The following is a 23,043-nucleotide window of genomic DNA, read 5'->3' as shown; positions in this document are numbered from 1 at the left end:
CTTGAAATTACCCCGCTTTTCTCATTGAAAACATGTAACGAGGCCACAAAGAATCAGAGTTCGTCAGGGCATCCATAAAAAAAACATTTCCTACCCTTTGTTCAGCTCTACTCCTACGTAAAGGGCTTGTGTTTACACACATCAAGAGCCTTGAAAAGGTAAATTACTTTTGACAACCTATGCTTCTTTTTTGGTAGAGAAAAGATGTCTGCTGCTTTACATCACTATCATTGATAATTTGGAGACCTATAAAGATAGCAATGAAATGTTGCTTTTTCCCCTAAACTGATATTAAACTTTTCTCCCTTAGACCTTTTGGACTGGCTTGCATATGACAGCATTTCTTCTGTATTCCAGCCAAACGTCACGCTATCTGGTGTCATATCAGGCAGAACAAAGTCAGACAAACTCAGAAACCACAGAACAATAGAGGCAGTTTGCATTTTTTAACCACCATGCAACATGTCCTCTTGCCATGACTTCAAGGTTGAAAAGATGTCGCTTTATTAACAGAGCACGTGTACGTGTCACTGCTGCTGTGACAACAACTACCAATCCAGCCAGGCATCGGAAAGCTCTCAGCAGAACTGTTTATTGACAGAGGAGACTCGACTGCTCCAAACTGGCTATTTCACCAGCTTCCAAGTTTCTACTGGGAAAGCTCAGAGGGTCCAAATGAATTTGTTTGTATTTAGGTAGAGAGCAGTAAGTCTGCTCAACTTATTAAACCACTGGAAGGGAAGGTACACAACAAAATGTGCTCCTATGCAGGCAACATGAATTTTATGGGCATAAAGGACGAAGGGATAGTAAAATTGGAGAAAACTCAAACTAGAAGCATGGGCCATTGCATTCAGAGTCCAAATATTTGGCATTTACAGAGTAATAATTGACCTGTGAATAGGACACTATTTAGAAATTAAGAAAGGTTGTCTACAAAATGGCAGTTACAGACTAGTAAATCAGTACTCACAGCTGGTGAAATGAAATATATAAGCTTATGGCTTAGGAACATTATATTACATATATTATATATATTTATATATATATAATATGTATATTATATTATACATGTATTGAACATTTTTTTAAATCTTTCATTTGCCACTTCCTCCCTATTGAACATTTTTTTAAATCTTTCATTTGCCACTTCCTCCCCCCCCAATAAAGGTAAATTCATATCAGGTATTTGTCATCCTTAGTCACCAATGTTAAGTTCATTTAGTGACACTGCAGTCACATAGCTCCAGCAATTCAAGCTTACGGTGACCTTTGTTACCATGACCATTCCAGTACCCACTGTTACATTGCAGGAAGGCTCATCTCATCTCCCAAGGCACTCAGGGAGAACCTGAACACATACCCACAGTGTTCACACACAAGCCACCCTCTCCCAAGCCATTTGCTGCAGTCAAGCCTGCCTCACTTTTGTTTCATTGATGGCCATCTCTCTCTCTCTCTCTCTCTCTCTCTCTCTCTCTCTCTCTCTCTCTCTCTCTCTCTCTCTCCAGAGAGTGACATTTTAATTGCGTGTGTCTTTTTTTGGTCTGTTAGCTCCCAGTCTCAGCCAAACAGCTGGGTAATGTTGGCTGGAATCCAGAATTAACATAAGTTGATTTTAACCTCCTGATACAAAGGCATTTTTCATAGTTCCCCCGCACATCCTCCACACACAAGAGCCTGCTATTAAAATAAGCCACCATATGCAAACCACCACCCCGAGATAGTTGTCCAGAGGTGCTTGGCCATGGCCTGGCCCCGCGCAGCATTTGGGCAGTATCCTGGACCAGCAAGTTATTCTCACCACTGCTGAGCCAAACACATCCTAGTGCAGCACTAGAAACAGCAACGCTCTGGAGCATCCCCCAGTGAATTTTAATGGTGTTCAAGTTTTAGTTCTTACTGGTTTAGTGTACAAGCCCTCTTCTAGTGTAAGACAATCACATCTCCTATCTAAAGTGGTATTGCATTGCATCCTGCCCGCAGCTGCAGTGTGGCAAGGGGACCAAGCTGCCTGACGCGGGCAGGGCTGCTGCAGGGTTTGAGAGGCAGGGTTTGAGGCAGAGGTATGAACCTCAGCATTTCAGAGCTTGGTTGTAAATGACAAGCAGAAGCTGCCAATGTTCATTCACTCCTCTTTGCCCCGCAGCAGCAATCTCTACTCCCAGGTGCTCAAGGGCAGTTGTGTCCGAGCTGCATTTAGTTTGGAATTTGCTGATGAAAGGACTTTGAGACCAAAATTTTGTCTATTTCTTCCAATTTCCCAGCTCTCTGATGAAGGTATTATTGCTTTCCACAAACCCTACTTCCCTTCAAAAATCAGGACGTTTCTACTTAAGAGGTTAAATGAGGACTTGGATACAGACTCGCAATTGTTGACTTACATAACTTCTCAAGTAAATGTATCTAGCGTAGCGTGCATCGGTTGTCTGAAGGATATGCTGTGCCACTTGCAGAGTGGGTATTGGTAAGCACTTGGCAATGTAGGGTAGGCTCTTCCTCTCCAATTGCAGGGGCACGCAAAGCATAAGAGCATGAGCAGCTATTTGCTTGCATGAGCAAATTTATCAGCAAATGCTTATTTGGAGAGGAGCAACCTGGCCTGCACCCCACCCTCGGAGGCTGCATTCCTCGTTTTAGCCATCAGGACACAAAATCTGGATAAACCACACACATTCGAGCCTGCATGTTTGACAGGCACCCAAATATTTGTGTTGATTCAGTAATTCAAGAGATACACTGAAAATCACATAACTAAATATCAGTTGGCTTTCATTTTTTCTCATTCAGAGAGGACAGAATGAGAAATCATTAGTTTACTTTTGGCTTCAATACAAAATAGTGCATTCTCTGAGGCAGCAACCATCCATTCCATCAATGTTAGCAGAGCACTTACAGCAGCGAGGTCCTGGTCCAGGACTGGGGTTGCTAAGCAATATGGAAATACAAATAATAAACGAGTAACAGCCACCTGCAAAAGATTACACACTGAATTGTACCTTACCATGAAAGCTTATGTTTCAAACTTCATCTCATTTGGATTCAAATTTGCTGAAATTAAATTTAAAAAGAAGGAAGGATTATTGTACAGAATGTTTTGAGAGATGTAAACATTTCCTCTTCTATTACTGTGATTCACTTTCGGGTTTGTTTTTTCTGTAAGGCATTTAAAGGATGCAGCTCTGTGGAATACAATGGCTGGTTTAGTTATTATAGCACAAACTCGAAACTGCTTAAATATATTTTTCTGTCAACACGTATTTGTGATTTCCATATTTAAAAGGTAACTGTTATTCTGTGTACAAATGTGTTGTTAGCATGACTGATGTCAGAACAGTATTTGCACTCCATATTGGAGACGATTAAAAGCTGCTCATAAGAAATCCTCTTTACAACGCACAGCAATGTAAACACACCATACTAGGAAATCTCACCAAAAGAAACTTCCTCTCAAGGCCACCTCAGATTCACTGTATCTGCTCTGAGCTTGTGCAATACTGTTTCTCCCATGCAGCCCTTAAGAAGGCAGATTCCTTCTCTGTAGGCTTGGTTGGAAACCCATTGGAAAGGTTCCCATTGACTTTAATAGGCATAGAGTGCTGCTCTGCTCCACATCGAGGGCCAGCCCGAGCTGCAGCTGAACTGCACAGAGCACACAGAGATGAGGGAATGCAACTGGATTGTCAGACTTGGGGCTTCAGGAGCAGATTACTTCTTTGGAATTTGATCCAGATAGTTAAAAAACAGAAGATACTCTCTTTTATTTAGACTTGTGTTGCCCTTAAGACCTGAGAACAAGCACAGTTCGTGATTCCGTGTAAAAGGAACCTCCCGTAAACAAAACTAATTTGGGGTCATTCTGGTTTCAAGTGAAATGGTGGGAAATGGGAAAAAATCCCTTTTTTCCAGTGAGACCCCAATAACACAGTTTGCTCTAACCCTTGGCATCCACCTCACCCACAGCAGCACTCAGACTCCTGTTCTCACCACGCATCAGGAGCCACAGTAACCCTCCACGCATGCACTTCCACAGCAAAACCCTGAAGCAGTTTGACTTTTATTGGCTTGTAGAGAAGACGTTTAAGGTTGTACTTGCTGTAGACCAAATGCTTTCATACAGAAACAGTTACACAAAGGTACAATTTGCTAAGCTGCAGCAATTAAATTGCAAATTTGAACCTTTGTCATCAAAAGATTATCCTATCTAGGGATAAATTCTATTCTCAGCCTTTTTACACCACCAGGATAGTCTTACCCTGTACCCAAAAGAAAAAAAAAAGTTAATTCTTTTTTTTTTTGAAGTTAATAAGCTTACAGTTGGAATGCCTGGAGTGCCTTCTCCCTGGCTGAGAGGCAAGAGGGTGGCTTCAGAGGACGAACAGGCAAAGCTGTGTGCAAATCCGAATGTGGCAACTTCTGTGGCAACATGTATGTTTTGGATTCCGGAGGAATGAAGCAAGTCAAAGCGGTGCTGAGGCAGCAGAGGAAATTACGCTAAACGAGACTACAAGGGAAGCGCCATGTTACACCGCCAGATGCGAAGATTAGCATTCATTTTTTCATGAACGCACTCCCCGTAACTTGGTTACTTAGGAGATTTCACTCTGCATTATTACTTAAGCTCACAATCACTCCATGCTTTGAGACTAATCTGCACAATAAACACTACAATGACAAACAGAATTGAGGGCATCAGGGAGAAACATGAGTATTTGTTTTTGTCAGGGATACTACATGTGTAGTTTGAAAGCTGGAAAGTTTCAAACGAATCCTGCCAGAAGTGCTCAAGGTAAGTGCTAACGAAACAGCAAATACAGATGAGTGTGGCATAATGTACTACCAGCTCACTTCAGCTATTAATCTTTAATAAATACATAAATAAAAACAAAGGTGAAGCTCAGCCTGGCATTGTAACAGTACCCAGAAAAAGTGCATATATGGTATGCTAAGAAAGCATATCCGTCAAAATATCAGTGGCTAAAATATCCAGGCTTCACTCTTCGAAGCTACCCAAGAGCTTTGAAAACTCAGTTCCCATTAAATTTATCATCCAGATGGCTTTCCAGATTCCAGTCTCAAGTTTGCACTGACATACACCACATTTTCTAAAAGCCTTTGGATAGTCTCCTGACAAAAAGCATACACAGTTATTTGATTTTTAGAGCAGAGGACTTGGGATTATGTCATTGCTGCTCATTTCTGGTTTAAGGAATGATGCTGAACAAGTCACCAGCTCCCTATTTCTGAGCACTACCAGTCATTTACTGTTAGGAAAACTATCTGCCCCACTGGGACAATCTGAGGCTTCATTAAATATTTAAAAACAGTTTTAGAATAGGTACAAATCTACATAAAAGCAAAGACAGTTTTCATATAAGCACTGCTTAAGCATAGACCCTAAAGACACCTACTAACGGCACCATACTCGAAGGTAACATAAATATGATAAAGCAGAGGAGAAATATCAGATGGGAAGAAAAGGTCCCTCAAGATGACTTTCAGAAGTGGAATAATGGAGGTGATATTAAGTTTGACAGCCTAAATACAAGTTCCCACAGACTGATAGGAAGCCTGGTTTACGTTAGGAACTCAAAGGAAGGATAACAGCCTCAGAAGAGCCATTGATTACTGCTGAATTATGAGCCCTCAGCATGACAAAGCTATGAAAAGTGTAGCAGATATTTCTAGAGAAAGGCATTTCTAGAAAGATAACGTCACTGTATAATGTACTGTTACCACCCCAGATAAAATGCCGCAAAAAGCACCACTGACCAAGAAAGATCAGGCAAGTACAGAAGCTGAGTAGGATAAGAGCAGATGAATTGGTGAGCATATCTCCCTAAGAGAAATTGAAAAGACAGCTTGGTCTAGCAAAGGTAAAGTGGATATGATCTCTTGTAAACTCTTCAAAGACAGAAAACAGCTGCTAAAACTTGGCAGCAACGTTTGCTCAAGAACAAATAGACATGAACTGCTCACCAGTAAATTCAAACTGGAAGCTGGGGGAAGGGAGGGGATATAAAAATCAAGTCCTGAAGAATAATGTTCTTGGCTTACCTACCATTACATGTAGAAAGAGCAAAATAGGAACAGCGTAACGTTGGGCCTTTTACAGTATGGGTCCAGTTCAATCCTGTGTGACAAAATCCAACAGCAGGTATGGACCTTCAGGACTACAGAACAGTAGAACAGACATTCTTGGAGAAGAATGCTACGCTTCCCAAAGCGAACAAGTTGATCTTATATTGTATAAATGTTTCATTTCCACAACAGACTGTAGTGTTTACTTTAACTCATCCAAAATATCATCATCTTATTCCTCCATTAACCTAAGCCTTCCAAATTAAACTGAATTATCTGACACACTGATACACTTAGCTTTGATTTTACCTGCAGCAATGTAATTCAGGCTACAGCTGGAATCGTTACTTCCCTATTTATTCCCTCTTTCAAGGGAAAAAATAGATGTATATTACGATGTATGAATTTCTGATTTGATAAGGTACTTGTGGCTCTATATAATACATCCTTCTCTGGTTTTTAGTGTAATAACACACCCAGTATCCATAATGCTCAAGACAGCACTCACATTTTCTACCATCGTCTTTAATACAGAAAATTCATTTGTGTCCTTCTACAGGCAAAATAACTCCAGATGAATTTAAGGACACAAGGAAGAGATTGGCACATAGCTTACAGCACTGTAAGACAGCTAGGGATTAGCAACAACAGGACTTTCTGTCCTGAGCTCAGACTCCACTAACCAGTGCTGAGGGATTCATGGTTCTGCAAGGATGTAGGTCATGCCAGAGGGGACACGCAAAGTCCTGCAGGAGCCTGGAGGCAATTAAAAGCGGTGATGCAGCTGAGCGTCACCACAGGCAGTGAAAAGGGACTTCCCCTGAGACTGGAAATCGCAGGCAAGAACCATCTATTCATCTTCCATGTCTCTGACAAGCAGGGATGACTTGGTTATAAAGCCTTTAAAATACTATGAGTCATTTCTTAAAAGAGGTCACTGGTTACTGAAATTTTGCTTAAGTATTTAACAAAGAGAAAACCCTTGAATAACAAATACAAATTCCTTTAACAAGCAATATACAAGGAATACACAAATCCCATATTGTATCTGATTCTTCCAGTGCTTGCATTTGGGGTACCTGTCAGCACAAATAGGTAATTCTCATACTCGGAGAAGAGGCAATACTGGCCAACAAGACATTCTTCTGCTAAAAAAGCTCCACCGAAGTCTATTTGTCAGACCAGAAGAGAGTTCAGTTGTTAGCCAGCAATTAAAGATCCCCAACTTCTGCTGAACTGCCTGTATATTCCCTGCTCAAGGAGAAGAAAGTGCTATGCAGGTTCACCGAGGAGTGGACTAGAGCAACTTCTCACAAAATAGCCTGGGAAAAACCCACCCGTAAGTGCATACACCAAGCCCTACAGCCTGACCGGTGCAGGCTCTCCCCCAGCTGCAGACTCCCTCACTGTTAATGCCACACAAGTTACAACAACTTGACCATCAGCAACTTTAATACTAAACATATAAGGTGAGTCTTAAACACTACAAGCTGGCAGTGCAGTCGTAGATAACACACCATGGAAGTACTGAAGATTCAAATCAAACCTGATACAGAAAGATACCCAAATTGTGTCAGTTGTAACAAGTTGGCACCCTCACTGGTGGAGCATGGGAGGTTGGCAGGGCACAGCGGCCCCGCCTCTTGACTAGCAATGTTGCCCTTCTCCCCCTAGTAAAGCTAGCTGAGCTGCCACAGGCAGTGGATCAAGTGCTGTTTTGTGGATCCCACCACAGTGCAGATTATGAGATGACAGCAAATCCCCTACCCAAAGAAGACAAAAAACTGGCAAAGTCTTGCACCATGAAGTTGAAATATCTCAGGTACAGGTTCCACCTGACCTCCAGAACAGGAGATCGGATCAGTTAGGTAAGCAGGGAGACCATGAGAGCAACTTCTGCACCACCCACCACCCTGCAAAACATCACCAAGGCCTTGCCCAGGGTGTTTAAGAACTCTGCAGCACTGGGCTGCAATCGCAAGAGAATCAGCTGGTTTCTGTCCTTGGTATTACAACATCCACGTGAACTGCTCTGATCTTACCCCTCCCATCATTAAGCTTCTAGCGAGTTAAAACCTACATGGCCCCTCCCAAATCACATGCGAAAGGGCCCCCTTCGGTCACCCCCAGAGTGAGAAGAAGCCCAGATTAGGCAGAACACTACAAGTATTTTTTTTCTTGAGCTCATCAGATGAGGGTCATCACTTTAACTGGATCAGTTCAACGGTATTGTCCTGTCCATCCTTTGTAAATGAAACCTGGATGAACCTGCATGTAAGTTTTAAATTGGCAGAGGTACTAATTTCAAATCAGTAGGAAATAGAAAAGTATCAATAGGCATTTAAGTGCAGTACACAAATTTCCTTATGCCTTTACAAATAGATATAAGCCAATAACATGATTTCATAACATTTATAAATGACTAAGTTAATTAACAGGGAATCTTCAGAGATCTGATGGAAGGAAATTTAGAAGAACCTCGTCTGACAGTATTGGAATTTCTCAAAGAGACTTCTTAAAAAAAGATTAATTACAAGGTTTTTTGCTTTATCTTGATATAATTTCTGTTTACATATTTAAGCTGGTTTTGACCTTCAAAATTCTGGCAAAGAACAATTTTCATTAAACCATCTCAGTGGAGGAAGCTGGCAGTTCCTCATCTAGTCTCTGAGGTTAACTGAAAATATTAATTATTTAGCAGGCACGGCCAAACAAAGTATGCGTAAGTCCTATCCAAAGCAACCTTTAATTTATCAAAGTAGACACAGCAAGGGTTGATGTATTGCAAGCTCTTCTCCCTTCAGCTCTGATTCCTTTATGGGGTTTGGCTGGAGGCTCCAGAATGAAATAACTCCACAGAAGATGCTGTCTCTCCCTCAGGATGCCCTCCTTCCATTCTGAGCCTATATAACGGCATAATGATAGCAGTTCGTCACCATCCTTCGGCAATGCATAGGCATCATCAACCAAGAAAACGCCATAACTGCCTTGAAGATCGCATAAAATCAGCAATACCAACATGACTGTGGCTTCCTTTTCTTCTAACTTTTATTATTTCAGTGCCCTCTTTCCCGTGAAACTCTGCTCACCTGTCGCTCTTTGCAGCCCAGTTTGACACCGTCACCCACCTGCCCGGCTGAGCTATGAACACATGAACAAGCAGTTTTGCAAGCACAAAGAACATGCCCTGTCCCGTCGTTGGCACACCTGTAGTACCAACTCAAAAAGGAAAGCATATATAAGATAAATACCAATTTTAAGAACAATCTTTTCATGACAAAGCTGTATTTAATAATACAGTAAAAAGGGAATTACACTGGGACATCAACTGGTCAAAAATCAATTAAATATCTTTTTTTTCTACAGGGGCAAATTAAGTTTGCCCCACATACAACTATTGTAGATGACATTCTAACACAAAGTGCTATGTCCTAAAACATGAGATTGTATCACATCAACTAAATATGGTACTTATGAGAATATCAAGAACTCCTCCATAGAAAGTATTTCTGTAAAACTAAAATTATTTTAGGGAGACGTAAAGGAAAAATATTACAAAAATGACCCGTGACCTAGTGTGTGATAGTGGAAGACTGAAGACACCCAGTCTATTGAGATGTTCATGAGGTGGAGAAATACTGAGGCAAGAGAATGCTAAGAAAGACAAATCAAGAACCCAGAATTAGAAGTTAAGTCAGAAAAATTCACACAGAAAAAAGGCACAAATTGAGCAACGAGGGCAGTTACCCACTGGTATAAGCTACTAAAGGAAAAAATGGATTTAACAGTTTGGTGCTTTTTCAGGACTGCTTGTTTTTCTAAGCAGCATGCTGCAGTCCAGCCAAGTTTCTCTTCAAAAAGAGCAATTGAGTGAAGCTTTCTGACATGTTCTGCAGAGGACCACACTATCTCATCAAATGACCCACCACCAGATGCACCACAGCCTGCAGTCTTTCCACCCACCCTTAGGCATGTCACTCGACAGCTGAGAACACGCTTCTCAAGAACGGTACTTAGATCATGGAATTTTGAAATAGCTCTTTCTTTCTGAGATCAACAGGTGGCTGTTTTTCATACAGTAAATGGAAAAAGGGAGTCCCAGAAGGCAATTTAAAGTCATAAATCAGTACAACCTGTCAAAGTGCCTAATGCTTTCCATTGCTCATCCGATGGAAATGACAGTCCAACCTCAGGCACCGCAATTAGGTGGGAAACTTCCAGGCCACTGAGCCTCTGAAAAAGCAGGAGATCCTCTGTTATGAGAAATGAATGTTTTTCAGAGATACTTCTGAAAGATCTGCTTATTCCATCTTACCTCTTTGAGACCTTCATGTAAAAGTAAAAATTTCCTTGCTGCAATCTATGCTTTGGCATGGCAAGAAAAAAAGAGAAAATGATGCTACATGAAGGCCCTGAACTGCAAAGCCTGCCTTACGGTGACAGCAGCACTACCAGATCTCCTCAGGAAACGCTCTAGCTCTGTGTCACTTATCTCCAAGAATAACAAGCAGGTATTTCACTTCAGAACCCTGCTGACAACTTGCAAGGCAGGAATTGTGAAACGCTTCCATCTCCTTACCTTCAAGGCAAGCACAGAAGACTGCCTCTCACTTGCAGAAGGACCAGAAATGAAGACCAGGAAAACAGCCAGAGCCAGCTAACAGCAGGAAAATTATTAATTTGTGGATTTACATGGCACAGATAGATTTATACAGAACAACAGTACATTACATCTGTAAAGATACAGCTGTGTGACTGCATTAGAGGTCCCAGGCTGCAGAAGAAAACACTGATTATTCTACTTGTTAAAGGTTAAATTCTTGGCACGCATGAGTGATTCGACATTTTTAATCAACAAAACTTCTCACTGACTGAAACCTTAAACGCCAGTCAAACTGCTTGAGATTTTGCTGTTTGACTACTGACTTAATCCAAATTGTGCGTATTAATTCTCTGTGGGAAGGTGAAAAGGCCCACATGACCTCTCCACAACCTGTTCCTAGGCTCCCTGCACCACCAGACGCAGGGTCCTACTCCACATTTGGTTGTTGCTGGGTGGATCTCAGTTACTTCTTAAGTTTAGGAAAGTCACAGAGTGGAAGTTGCACATATTTACCAACGTGGCAATAAAAAAAAAATCCTTATTAGACGAGTTGCCTTTAGGGGACTATACCTAAAGAAAAGACACCCTTTAGGTTGTCCTACCCTATCCTAACAAGGACGGTGGTTCCTTGCAGTGTGCTCCAAAGTAGAACTGATGCTACAACATCACCTTCGCCTCTACTTAGCCCCAAAATCTACATCCTCAATAGCTTATTCCTGTAAGGAAGTGCAGTGAAACGCAGAACTTGCAGCGTACACAGGTCCTGGCACGATGAAAGTGTCCTTGCAAACACAAAGAAACCAGCAAGTGTCAAAGCTTTTTAACATATAATGCAGGAAAAAAATGTAAAATCCTACTTTCAGGAGTCTTAGTTTTTCATGACTTAAGACTCTTCAAGATACGGAAGCAGAGAACACTAACTTGGAGACAGGTGCTTTGCCCCATCCACCTCCAATCCTGCTTATTTTGAGACTTCTTCTTTACAAGGCACCTCCATAAATCCTGCAGAGGACTCTGTATGGAAAGGGAAGATTTTGGTGCATCAAAATCGACTATCTTCGAGTGGGCTGATATCCCAACTTCAACATCAAGAATGAAGTCTCCCATTAAACTTCTATTCTGCTAACAAAATAAAAATGGAAAACACATGAAAATAACATTATTTTTAAAAAAACTAAACTACAATTTTTATAAACATTTGTGAAGACTTTAAAGATATATTTGACTATGAAAGAAAGAATATCAAACTCTCCCATGTGAGCTTTCCCATTCATCCCAGTCTCACACGGAAGGGGCTGGCACCAGTGTGATACGACCCGATCAGAAATATTCCCTCTACTGCTGTCCCAGCACACCCTTCACATTCATCAGGGTGAACACCGAAGGGTGTTCACAACCAATTCTTCTGACAATCAGCCGATCCCATGAAATCTACAATTTTCTCCACTCCAAAAGCATGAAAGCTCACGCTAACTTTAAAGGATACACAAGAACCAACAAGCATCATTTCTTATCTTGTATTTCAGAGGACTCCTAGCAATTGTTATACTACAATAAAAGCTAAGGTACCCCCTCTGTGACTCTTTAATTTCATATCACTAAAGACTAAAATTTAATAGGAAAGTAGGTAGCCTGATTCATTAAAAATATATACTAATAATGAGTTTAGTTCCGTTAAGTTTTCACTATCAATAAACAAGGAACGTCAATTTGCTCTTCTGCTAAATGTGGAGGAAATAATTTCCTTCATAAGAAGTTTTCCAGTCAGAAGGCAGCACAGAAAAAAATCCTTTAGGCTCAGCTTCTTCCTCTCCTCCCAGGCTCATTTTCACCTCTGCTCTGATCCAGACGTAATGGAACTTCGCCTGATGTCATAGGTGAGGTATTTTCATGACAAACAAATGTCACAACCACAGAACTGTGATTTCGCTGGAGGACTGGACAAGTGGGTATCTGATGCACAGAATGGAACTTATTGTTAGAATATAAACAGCAGAAATAATTGCAAAAGCAAAGCAAATAAACAGCCAAGTAAATTAATTCCTTTTTGAACCACTGTTCTCATTTTCCAAGTCCAATGATTCTCCTTTCCTACTTAGGAAGCCTGAGGGGATAAAAAAGTATCCAAGATGGTGAAATTAAAAATCAGCTACTGAGCATGAAACATGCAATGATCACACTTCATAACATTTTATTGCCTCAGTGTTGCATGAATCACTTCACAGTTCCACACTGTTACGATGAAAAAAATGACACCAGTAAAGTCTAAGCAATTGATGTTATAACTTCATCAATTCGAGACTAAAGACATGCACGGAATGACAAATATTTTCAGGAATTGTGAGAAAACTACCACCTCATCCTGAAGCACAAGTTTCAACTTTGTACCTTTCTGAAGAGTGGCCATTCTCACACCAAAAGATGAAATAACCCTCAGTATAGCTCTACATGACAGAACCTGACTTTCCCTTTCAGAAACAGCCCAAGTCTGGGCTTCTCAAGAGTTACAAATGCAGCTAACGCGCAGCGACGCTACAGCTAATACAGAACGTTTCCAGTTCGGAACATTCTCACTACTTTGAGGTTTTGCATGAAGATAGTATTATTTTAACAATGACCTGCACTGAGCTTTATTTTTAAAGTTCTACAAATCGTGGAAGTGTGAAGCTGAATTATCTTTACATTTCACTCAATCCAAAAAAAGTTAAATTTATTGCTACTTAAAACCTCTAAGAGGACAATAATATATGCTTAAAACAACAAATCAGCAAGGCAGCAATCTATCAGATAAAGCATCAAAGATACAGTGCAAAGAAGTGGCCTCCCACAAGGCGATTGTACCTTCTTTTGACAGTCATCAACAGCTAACCAAATGCAACCTTAAATTCCTTCTGCTTAATAGATCAACTTTGACATGACTAGATAGTCTGGCTGTATTAAAAATACCCCAAACTCCCATCTCTGTAAAGCATCACTAAATCCAAACCTGTCCTGTAACAGCAGAACTTAACAATTTTTTTTCTCTCTAACAAATACTAGCTTTCTTTTTTTGATTGAGTAGCTAGACATCTTGACTGAGTTATTAAAATCCCTGGTAGGATTCTTCCCTGTAATATAATAGCTCATTTACCTTATAAAATCATTAATAGAAAATAAAGCCCTTTTTGTTAACTCTCATCTTGCCTCCTTGCAAGTGTACCAAAGGCACTTTAATATGGATCAGGTCATGAATATCGCAATTGCAGCAGCAATATGTGGCAACAAAGGATCAGATTATTTGAATAATAGTAATACTTTCTTCCTTCTTTGCTAAATAAAAAAAAGTAATAAACAGCATGTACTGACCTCTCAGGACAAAAAGTCAGTTCTTAAATCTTTCTGTTTTCCTAATACTTACAAATCCAGGTTTACAGTATGAAGTAATGGCACAGCACAAACCTTAGAATGATGAATGAGGGGTATTACAGGGTACAATAAAACCTACTTCATATTATGTCAAAATTCTGTCCAGTTTCACATGATGTACAGGTATGAAGTTAAACTGGAGTAGGAAAAAGTTAGCAGGCACTAGTTTCATATGAAGTTCCCTATAGTAGATTCATGGCAGATGCATTAAGAAGAAAGCAAAACTATGTACAGGCAGGCACAATTGTGAAAGAATTAATGTACCAACGAGAACAGCATTGGCCACAAATGCAGTATAACCTAGTGAAATGAAATTCACAGTTAATTTATCCATCAGTATTTCAATGCAGAAAAGAACACCTCATTAAAGTTTGTATTTTTCCTTGGGTAATGCTGGCACACACGACAAATGTAGCCGATTTCCCTACTTGAAACACACACTGGGAAAGACTTGTCCAGTCTTCATATGGGTTCTTGGGGAGGGAAAAGACAAGAGTAATGACCAAATCTAAGCGCAAAGATATTATTCGTACACACCTGTTATCCATTGCAGAGCCCTCCACACATTGCCTTACAACTACAGTGCACAAAACTGGCTTATTATTAGCAAAAACTTGTTTACAGAAACCCTAAGATTTAGTTCAAGTTACAATAAAAAGGTGTATTACCTTCAAGACGCCCTATTCCTTTACCATAACTCAGCAAAGCTTCAGGTGATGCTCACATTAAACGCCAGCTGTCCAGTCCAAAAGACACAGTATTGGCCCCCCGAACGCTACACTTCAAAGGGAAGTGAACTTTATTGTGCCACACAAATACTCCTGCTGAACTCTGCTAAAACCTGTCTGCTGCAGCTGGAGTGATAGAAACTCCAGGAAGAAATGAATCAAAACTTCCCAGATGCCTTCCCCAAAGAGAAAAGTGAAATTCTTCAGCAGTATGCAGCATTAACATCTGATGGGGCAAGTCTGTCAAGGAGAAGCCTTAGAAAGCTGATGCTGATATTGTGGTTGACTTCGAATCTCTGATTTTTGGGGCCAGGCTGGAGTCCCAACTTTAATTAAATTCTAATCTGCTTTTCCCAGGTTTCATAAAATGCTGTCTCAAATAGGCTTATCTACTAAGAAGTGCAGCATGATCTTCTCATTAAAGAATCTGTTACAATGAAAACACATTAGTACTAAAGACATAAAAGACTGAGGAAATAATGGACATTTTCCTCCAAACTAGTGGATTGTCCTAATATCACTTTACAAAGAATTGTACATTCACAAGTCTGCTTCAAAAGTGGGAACTTGCTGTTTAAGTGTTTCTTCAATGTTATCTCTATTTTGTTCTTTAATTAATAAAAGGATACATGCACTGACATTATAAACACTAATTTGCTATTTAGCATCCCAAATTAGGAAGCATAAACATTTATGCACTTCATTAAACACTACCTAAGAACACTTTCAGATTAACAGGAGACAAGCCAGTCTGCTAAATGCAATTTCAGAATACACACAAGCTGTCGTAAAAAGACACTCATTCTCTTCCCATCCTTCACTGTGAAGGCTCCCCGGCTCCATCCTGCTGGCACCAGCCCTCATGAAATGCACCTTGGAAATCAGTGAGACCCGACACACCCACGCAACCACAAGTGCCAGTTGAAGGGGGGAAGGGAACACAGGGACACAAGCAGCGAAAGTGGGGCGCGCCGGTTCGGCAGCACGGCATACTTAGAGCGGCACAAGCCAAACTGCACTTTAGAAAGCATAAACCAAATAGTTCTTCCCTGAACTAAGGTGTCATTTAAGCACCCATGGCATACAGGAAGAGACAACGTGGTGTTTTACTCCATCTTTCCTGAACAGGCACTGCAGCTGTAGCACGCCTCCTGCTCTCGCTTCCCATTTCCTCCATCCAGCCCAGCCCTTTCAAGCATCCTTGCATTGCTCCTTTCAAATTATCTGCGCATACAGGACATTGAAATAGGTTTAACGTGGAGGTATACCAGTGCTACAGGAAGATGATAAGAAATGGTAAGTCTTTCAAAACCACAGGAAGCAGAATTTCAGCAGTCAGAAAGGAAGAAATGCAGATACAGACAGCCTGAAAGGCAAAGAAATGCGGATATAGACAGCCTGAAAGGCAGATTATCAAATCTGTGTGCGTAAAATAAGTGGAAGGTTAACTAAGATCATTAATACAAGTCCTCAGAATCGATCAGTACAGGCCCTAAATTATCTCCACAAACCTCATTCTCAAAATCCTTAATGAGACAAGACTTAAGGCTATTTTGTTTCAGACAATAAGGTATAGTTCAGACCCACAACAAATTACTCCTTATAACTTTTCATCGCAAGTCTAACTTCATTGTAGAAAACTATTTTTAATTTAAATTTGTACTAAAAGTGTCCTTTGTTAAATTATGGAGTCAGAGGAAAGGGTACTTAGACTTTCTATTCTACATAATCTTCCGACAGTGTGGCAATCTTTAAATCATTTGCAAATACAAATACTCCAAAAATATAGTGTTTCAAGAACCATAATATGGACGTACTGAAGAGCTTTGTACCATAACCAGAAATCTGAAAAGTGCCTTGGTGCCTGAAAAAGAACTGCTTTTACATTTTTTTTGTTTTTTTTAAATAAATTATCACTATTTTACAACTTACAGCTTTGGGTTCTTTGTTATTTGTTTGTTTTAAAACTACAACAGCAATGGTGACCTAACTACAAGATAATAAGTGAAAAAGAAGCATTATTTGTGTGGTTTTGACCAAATATATTGTTAGATATCAAAGCAAAGATTTATAAAAACAAACGATTAAAATTTCAGTTCAGAAAAACACTTCATAAATTACAATAAAACCTTTTTCAATAGCAAAGTGGATTTTGTACAGTTTCTCCTTCTGAGCAGATATTTACTGCAGCCTAGATCCACTAACTCCAATAAAACAAAATGTAGGCAAAATGGGTCAGTGTTCGCAGAATTACAGGCTATATACAGAACTGCAGGTAACATACTGCAACTCATTGGAAAAACCTTTGAAAACTCACTGTTTCATTGTGAGTGGACTTACAATATATCTTACATTATTTAAAAGCAGTTTACATCGTAGAAAGACTTTTGACAGAACCACTCAGAAAATGAATCAGTTCTAGGAGGAGAGTAACGCCTCAAGTCAGCTTCTCCCACCAGCAAAAATGTCACACAAATCAAAGAACAACACTTAAGTAAAACACTAAGACTTTATTAAAAATCAAAAATTTATTGCAAATTGTACTTTGCACTTTCCCTCCTTTCTTCATTTTTACAGGATTTATTGATATCCATGATTTTTTCACAGATGTACTTGTTGACTTTGGAGAGTCTCTGTGCAATTTCAGTTTCATCCACAGTTTCTTGTGCTATTCTATCATATAAACATTCTGGGGAGAAAAAAAAAGGAAAAAGCCATTAGGATATTTTTAGAAAAGAACACAGCCCTGCATGGGGCTAACTACTCAACAGACAGCACTGAGTAAGCACTGTGTGTATTTGCTGCAAGACAACAGCAGCTTTCCTTGACTCACTGACTATCTCGTTAAAGACAAAATTTTTCACCAGACTTGAATCTTTGGCACGATCAAATTCCAATTATGCTGTGACTACATTCATAGGCTTTCTATATAGAAACAAGGCTAAACCCAATCTTTTACAGTGTCTTGCCTGCCTAACTCGTATTTGTCCGTATCTGCACAGATTTAGAATCTTCTCCCAGGTGAACGGTCTCACAAGAACTGTTGTTATCTACAGTGCCCTGCGAGTCACTCCTACCATCACACCTTCAAGACAGTAAGTGAACGAGAATGGTTAGGAAGAGAAGCAGTAACCAGCAGGAGAAGACATTAACTGATTTATTTTATTTTTTAAAACTGTTCAACATACATTAATGTTTGCATCTTTATCGGACACCCTATCCCGGGGTGTATATCGCTTTTGTTAGTAGATTATTCAGGGTGAATGCCATCTTCTTGCATGTTTGCACAATACACTTTGTGAACTTAACTGCAATACAAAAAGCAAGCAGTAGTAATCGCTGCAAAAGCAATGAGGGCAATGAGAGTCAAGATAATTCTGCTCCACAGAGTCCGTAGTTTGCTGCCAGAATCCTGCAGAGGTTACTGAAATCAGAGGCAGTGCAACACACCCAACTCCATCGAGACAGGCAGGTTTAGTTTTGTTGTCTTCATAACCAGAACAGTGTATTTTGTTGTGTAGGCTTCCCAGATTGACTAAACAAACTCTCTTCTGCTTTGCCTAGTAATCTATTCCAGTAGCTGTTTATTGCTTCTTATACAGAAAGCCACAGAGATTATCGCTTAATTAACATAGTTTATAACATTTCTAATGCTTCATATTAAAAAGTTATGAAAATTAAGTACTATGCATGCTTTGTAGTTCATTTTGAAACCTCTCAGAAGTTTTATAAAAGGTTATTTTGCATTAACAAGGTTTATAACAGTGCTCATGCATCAGACTTTTTACAATTTCTTTATTACATACAACACTGTAGGGATGTTTAAGAAGCTAGATATCAGACACATTAAGAGCTAATGCCGTTGTACAAAAACCTATTTCAAGTAAGTTAGTGTGTGTCCACAGAATGATAGAACACCTAAAATAATGTGATTGTTGTAAGATGTATTGACTAGAAAATAAATAAAATTAATCAGCATGCAGCCTGATAGCTGAATGCTGATCATCAGTAAACTATGATCTAAAACACAACACCTAAGAGGCATGTACCTGAAGAAACCCAGTGTGTTCGCAGGACATAAACTTGTACTACAACAATCTCAGGGATACGCCCAGGTTGCAGCTGATACACCCAGCAAGGTGAACTTCCAGTAAAACTTCTTAGTCTAGCCACAATGTCAAGCAAAGAATCACTTGACAGAACTCATTCATCAGCTGTGATTCTGAAGTCAGTGTGACCCAGAAAGATCCAACATCATCACAGTTTTTCCTCTTTCTCCTCTTCCATTTCTATGAGGGGCTGCAGAAATAGTCGTTTAGCAGGCACATAAGGATGCTGGCTCACTCCAAAGAGCGATTTCAGGGTTCTTTTTCTTCTTTGTCTTTTGGCTTTAGAGTAGCATACAGATACCCCTTTATATTTCTGACTGGACCAAAGACTCAAGTAGACCTCAAAGACCGACAAGGAGCTTTACTTCTACCTGTGACACCTGATACAAGTCATTTGCCACGTAAACTCTAACTTCCTCGCATTTCACCACTTGCTACCCATTTTATTTGTTTTATTTTGTTTCCTTCTCTATTTCTCCATAATGTAATAACTTCTTATTTGATCACCTCCAGCTTTCCAGGAAACACTACTGGCATGATGAGACAAGACCTGCTAACATTGATGCAAATACAAAGGACACGAAAACGTGGAAAATCATGGTTATGTGCCACCCAGTACTGCTGACATTGGAAGTCTATCTGCTGCCACCTAAAATATTGGCCATGCAGTTTAAATGGTTCAAGAGGATACTATACAGTCTTGAGTCTAACAAAAAGGCAGTCAAAGACAACAAGAAATAAACACTGGAAAGAGGAACATGGAACACCAAGGCGTGGAACAGTAGAATTCAAATGAGGATTGAGGCTGGAAGCAAAAGTGTGACAGAAAACACAGGAAAACAAAGAAACAGGGAAGAGCTGAATTGCTGGAGAGTGTAAAGGTATGGAAAAGAAAGGGAAGGGCCCCATCTGCCTCTCGCCATGTGCCTGTTGGAGCGTACTCCCAAACTCACTGTAGTCAAAACAAGGGGAGTTAGAAGAAAGCCATCATTTAAATGGCTCAAGCAACACAGACTCACCCTGATTGAAGTAAAGATGAAATTCTCACAATAAGCAGCCTTGCCAGCAGTGCTGAGAAGCAACAGCTTCCAGCAGCGAAACTAGAAAGCTCTTTGCAATGGGCCAGTGAATAATAACCCCTTTTTACTGTGCATTTGTTAAGTGCGCATCTGGGTAACCCGTTCTGTTTCCCATTAGGAGCTGACAAGCGTAGCCACAGCCACAGAATGGATTCCTTACGTGGCCAGTAGATCATTACTTTTCTACACGTTAGGACCAAAAGGTCCCAGCTAGAACTAGAAAATCAGCATTTGCACTTCCACATATATTCTTGAAGCAGATTAGTAAAAAAAAAAATCCATGTCTTTTACTCATTTCTTACAATCTATGGAAGATGACAGTACGAAGATCAATTTCCAAATTTTCCTCACACAACACAGACACACGCATATACTTGAAGAAGAATATTTCTTACTTCTAACACAATGTACTTGCAAGACATATTACAATAGCTCTTAAAGAGTTCACAGTTAAGAGCACATAGCAACTAGAACAGGAAATGCAGAATAATGAAGCTCAATCAAATAGGGAGATTTCTTTCAGCCCTACTGCAATTTAGTATGGACACAAAACCTAAAAATCCAATTTCAGTATGTATTCCATGAGGAACTGACTCAGTTCTGACTTCAAGAGAAGCCTGAAATACCAAGAGAGACAGAAATGAATGCAAAACACAGTCATGATGATACAAAGGGACTGAAATTCACTATTCATTTCAAATAAAGGAGAAGGCCTTCTCTATCTCAAAGCACTACATACATGGACTCAGGCTTGCAGTAACTGAAAGTGTCATTGCAATTTTTCCTGCCAGATAGTCAGCAATTTACACTTCCTGTTCAAATTCTAATTCAAGTGCAACAATTAATTTTTACTATTTCCATTCTCTCCACTTAAAAGGGTAAAACTATTCTTTCTCACCTTTGAAGGTCTGCGTATCTTTATAGTCACAGCTCTAATGGTTTCTGCGCCTCATGCCAGAGCTGGTTACGTTCTGGATGAAAGAATGTGGTAAAGCTACTCTGAGGCTTGTTAAAAGGTATATATGCATTTAAAAAAAATCACTAAGTTATAAAGGAATTGCAGAACAACGTGTTGTTCTTCAGGCTCAGAGTCCTGCCCTGCAAGTGGTTTAAAGTGATCATCTTCTTAACCCTTATTACTGAAGTCAATGTACAACTCTTCAGCTGTGAAGGCCTGCACTGTGCACAGCTATTGCAATGTGCTTTACTTTTCCTGGATATGTATGCACTTCACAATGCAATAGCAATTTGAATTACAGGTTTTAATCAGTTAATTTTATATGAGCTGAAATGAAGCATCTTTCAACTCAATGATTAATAGTTAAACTCCAAAGCAGGAAGCAAAAGTTTTCAAATAACCTACCTCTGACAATGCTTAATTTGTGAGGTGAGAGAGGTGGCTTGGGAACGGCATCTTTCTTTTTTTTGGTTGCAACTCCTGTGACACTTCTGTTCTTGAGAACATCTGTTCCCCAAATCATAACCGCTAGATTTTTTGTATACTTTGAATCTCCTTGTGTTACTTGCAGCTGGTGCCATTTCTCCTCATCTACCCAAATTCCACTGCCAAGATGGACCTAGAAGGTAGTAATAATAACAACTTATCTATGGTATGTAGCACACAACAGTATCCAAGTGCTGTAGGAACATTAATATTAAGTACTATAATAACAGTAATTCGGGCTGAACAAATCCATTTTGCCTAATTCTGAAACTTCTCCAACTTTGCGGGTCAGGGGGTTCAAGTCAATCTCTTATGTAATATAGTTCCTCTTCCTTTTTGTATTCAACTCTTCTTAACCTCTACTTTTCCCCCCTGTGTAACCTATCTCCTGAAAGACTGGTCAAGAACAGAGATAGAAGGAAACAGCAAACACATCCAGTATTATAAAGGTATGCACAGCATATAAACCAAGCAGTTGCACCAGCCTAATTCAGGAGCAAGACACATGGTCTTTAATCTGAAAGCTTCCCTTTGGCTGAAACAGACTTTACCCAAAGCATTACTTCGGAGGCAGCAGAGATGGAAATAATTCCTAAGTTGTATCCTGTACCAGTTGGCAAAATTCAGCCTGATCGTTTAAATTAACTAGAAGAGGAGAAGGGATTTTGAGAGCTCCAATTTCCATATAAGCCAAGAGAGCTTAGAAGCTTTGTAAAAATTCCAATTTGCCCAGCATGTATGATCAATCTGTCCAGGTGAATACTGTTTTGTAGTAAGGCAATGACCCATTGTTGCAACATCACAAACTTTCCATTATCCAGACAATGGGGACCAGAGGTATTTCATTCAAGTAGTAAAGCAGTATAATACGAGGACTGGGAAATGCAGTGTGAAGCCATTGCAGAGTCTCCAGAAGGAAGCTGCTTGAGTCTAGCTGTGCTTATTAGCTTTGCTCAGCATTGACTATGCTAGGTTAACTCCCACAGAGCTACACTGTATCTCTACCCCAAGATTCCCAGTGCTCCAGACTTAAGATGAATGCAGGACAAGAATCCGAGTACCATCCTTAGGCTGGCAGTATGTATGTTTGAGCTGAGAGTCCTCCTGATAACCAGGACACCTTCAAAGTAATAGCAAGGAAAATAGTTCCACTAGTAATCAGTACAGGTCTGACATCAGCACAACCAGTAAGGCCAACTGGATGCAAACACTAGCCCTGTGTAGAACCACAGAGAACACTTTGTGCCTTGTACATCAACGTTCCTGATTCCTGGAGTACAGTGCAGACACCTGAACTACCTCTGCACACAGAAAGCTTTGTTCACATGGTGATGAACCTCATTCGGTTGGACCCACACTTGCTCGTCACCCATGACAAGCTAATGTGTGACCTAGCTATTCTAATTATTGAAAAGAGTTCACTGCCCTGGAAAGGAAGAACACAGAACTTACTTTCAGATCATTCTGTAAAAGTGCAAAATTACAAAAATATGTATCAATTGGATTGTTATATTCAAAATTTAGGTTTCATAAAATCTGATCAAATGGAGGTTCTTTCTGTAACACTAACACTTTAATAAAAACTTACTGCCTC

The 23,043-nt window shown here is 39.9% G+C and overlaps 1 protein-coding gene across 7 annotated transcripts in view; it reads right to left on the bottom strand.

Annotated features, from left to right (window-relative positions):
* Nucleotides 1-23,043, bottom strand: part of LOC104334200 (AGBL carboxypeptidase 4) — a 1,001,604-nt gene that overhangs the window by 345,152 nt on the left and 633,409 nt on the right. For 2 of the 7 annotated variants that reach the window (XM_075424531.1, XM_075424532.1), the window contains 2 exons: nt 21,369-21,582; nt 16,954-17,506 (listed from right to left, as the gene is read on the bottom strand). The exons of 3 other annotated variants lie outside the window; for them this stretch is intronic. In XM_075424531.1, the coding sequence (XP_075280646.1) occupies nt 17,346-17,506; nt 21,369-21,582 (375 nt within the window). In that variant the 3' untranslated portion in view covers nt 16,954-17,345. Of the gene's footprint in view, nt 1-16,952; nt 17,507-21,368; nt 21,583-23,043 lie in introns of those variants that run through there. 2 more of the 7 variants (XM_075424533.1, XM_075424530.1) reach the window with 2 other exon arrangements.

Source organism: Opisthocomus hoazin, chromosome 6, assembly GCF_030867145.1.
Source record: "Opisthocomus hoazin isolate bOpiHoa1 chromosome 6, bOpiHoa1.hap1, whole genome shotgun sequence".
Taxonomy (NCBI): Eukaryota; Metazoa; Chordata; class Aves; order Opisthocomiformes; family Opisthocomidae; genus Opisthocomus; species Opisthocomus hoazin.
This window is presented reverse-complemented; position numbering and strand designations above follow the sequence as displayed.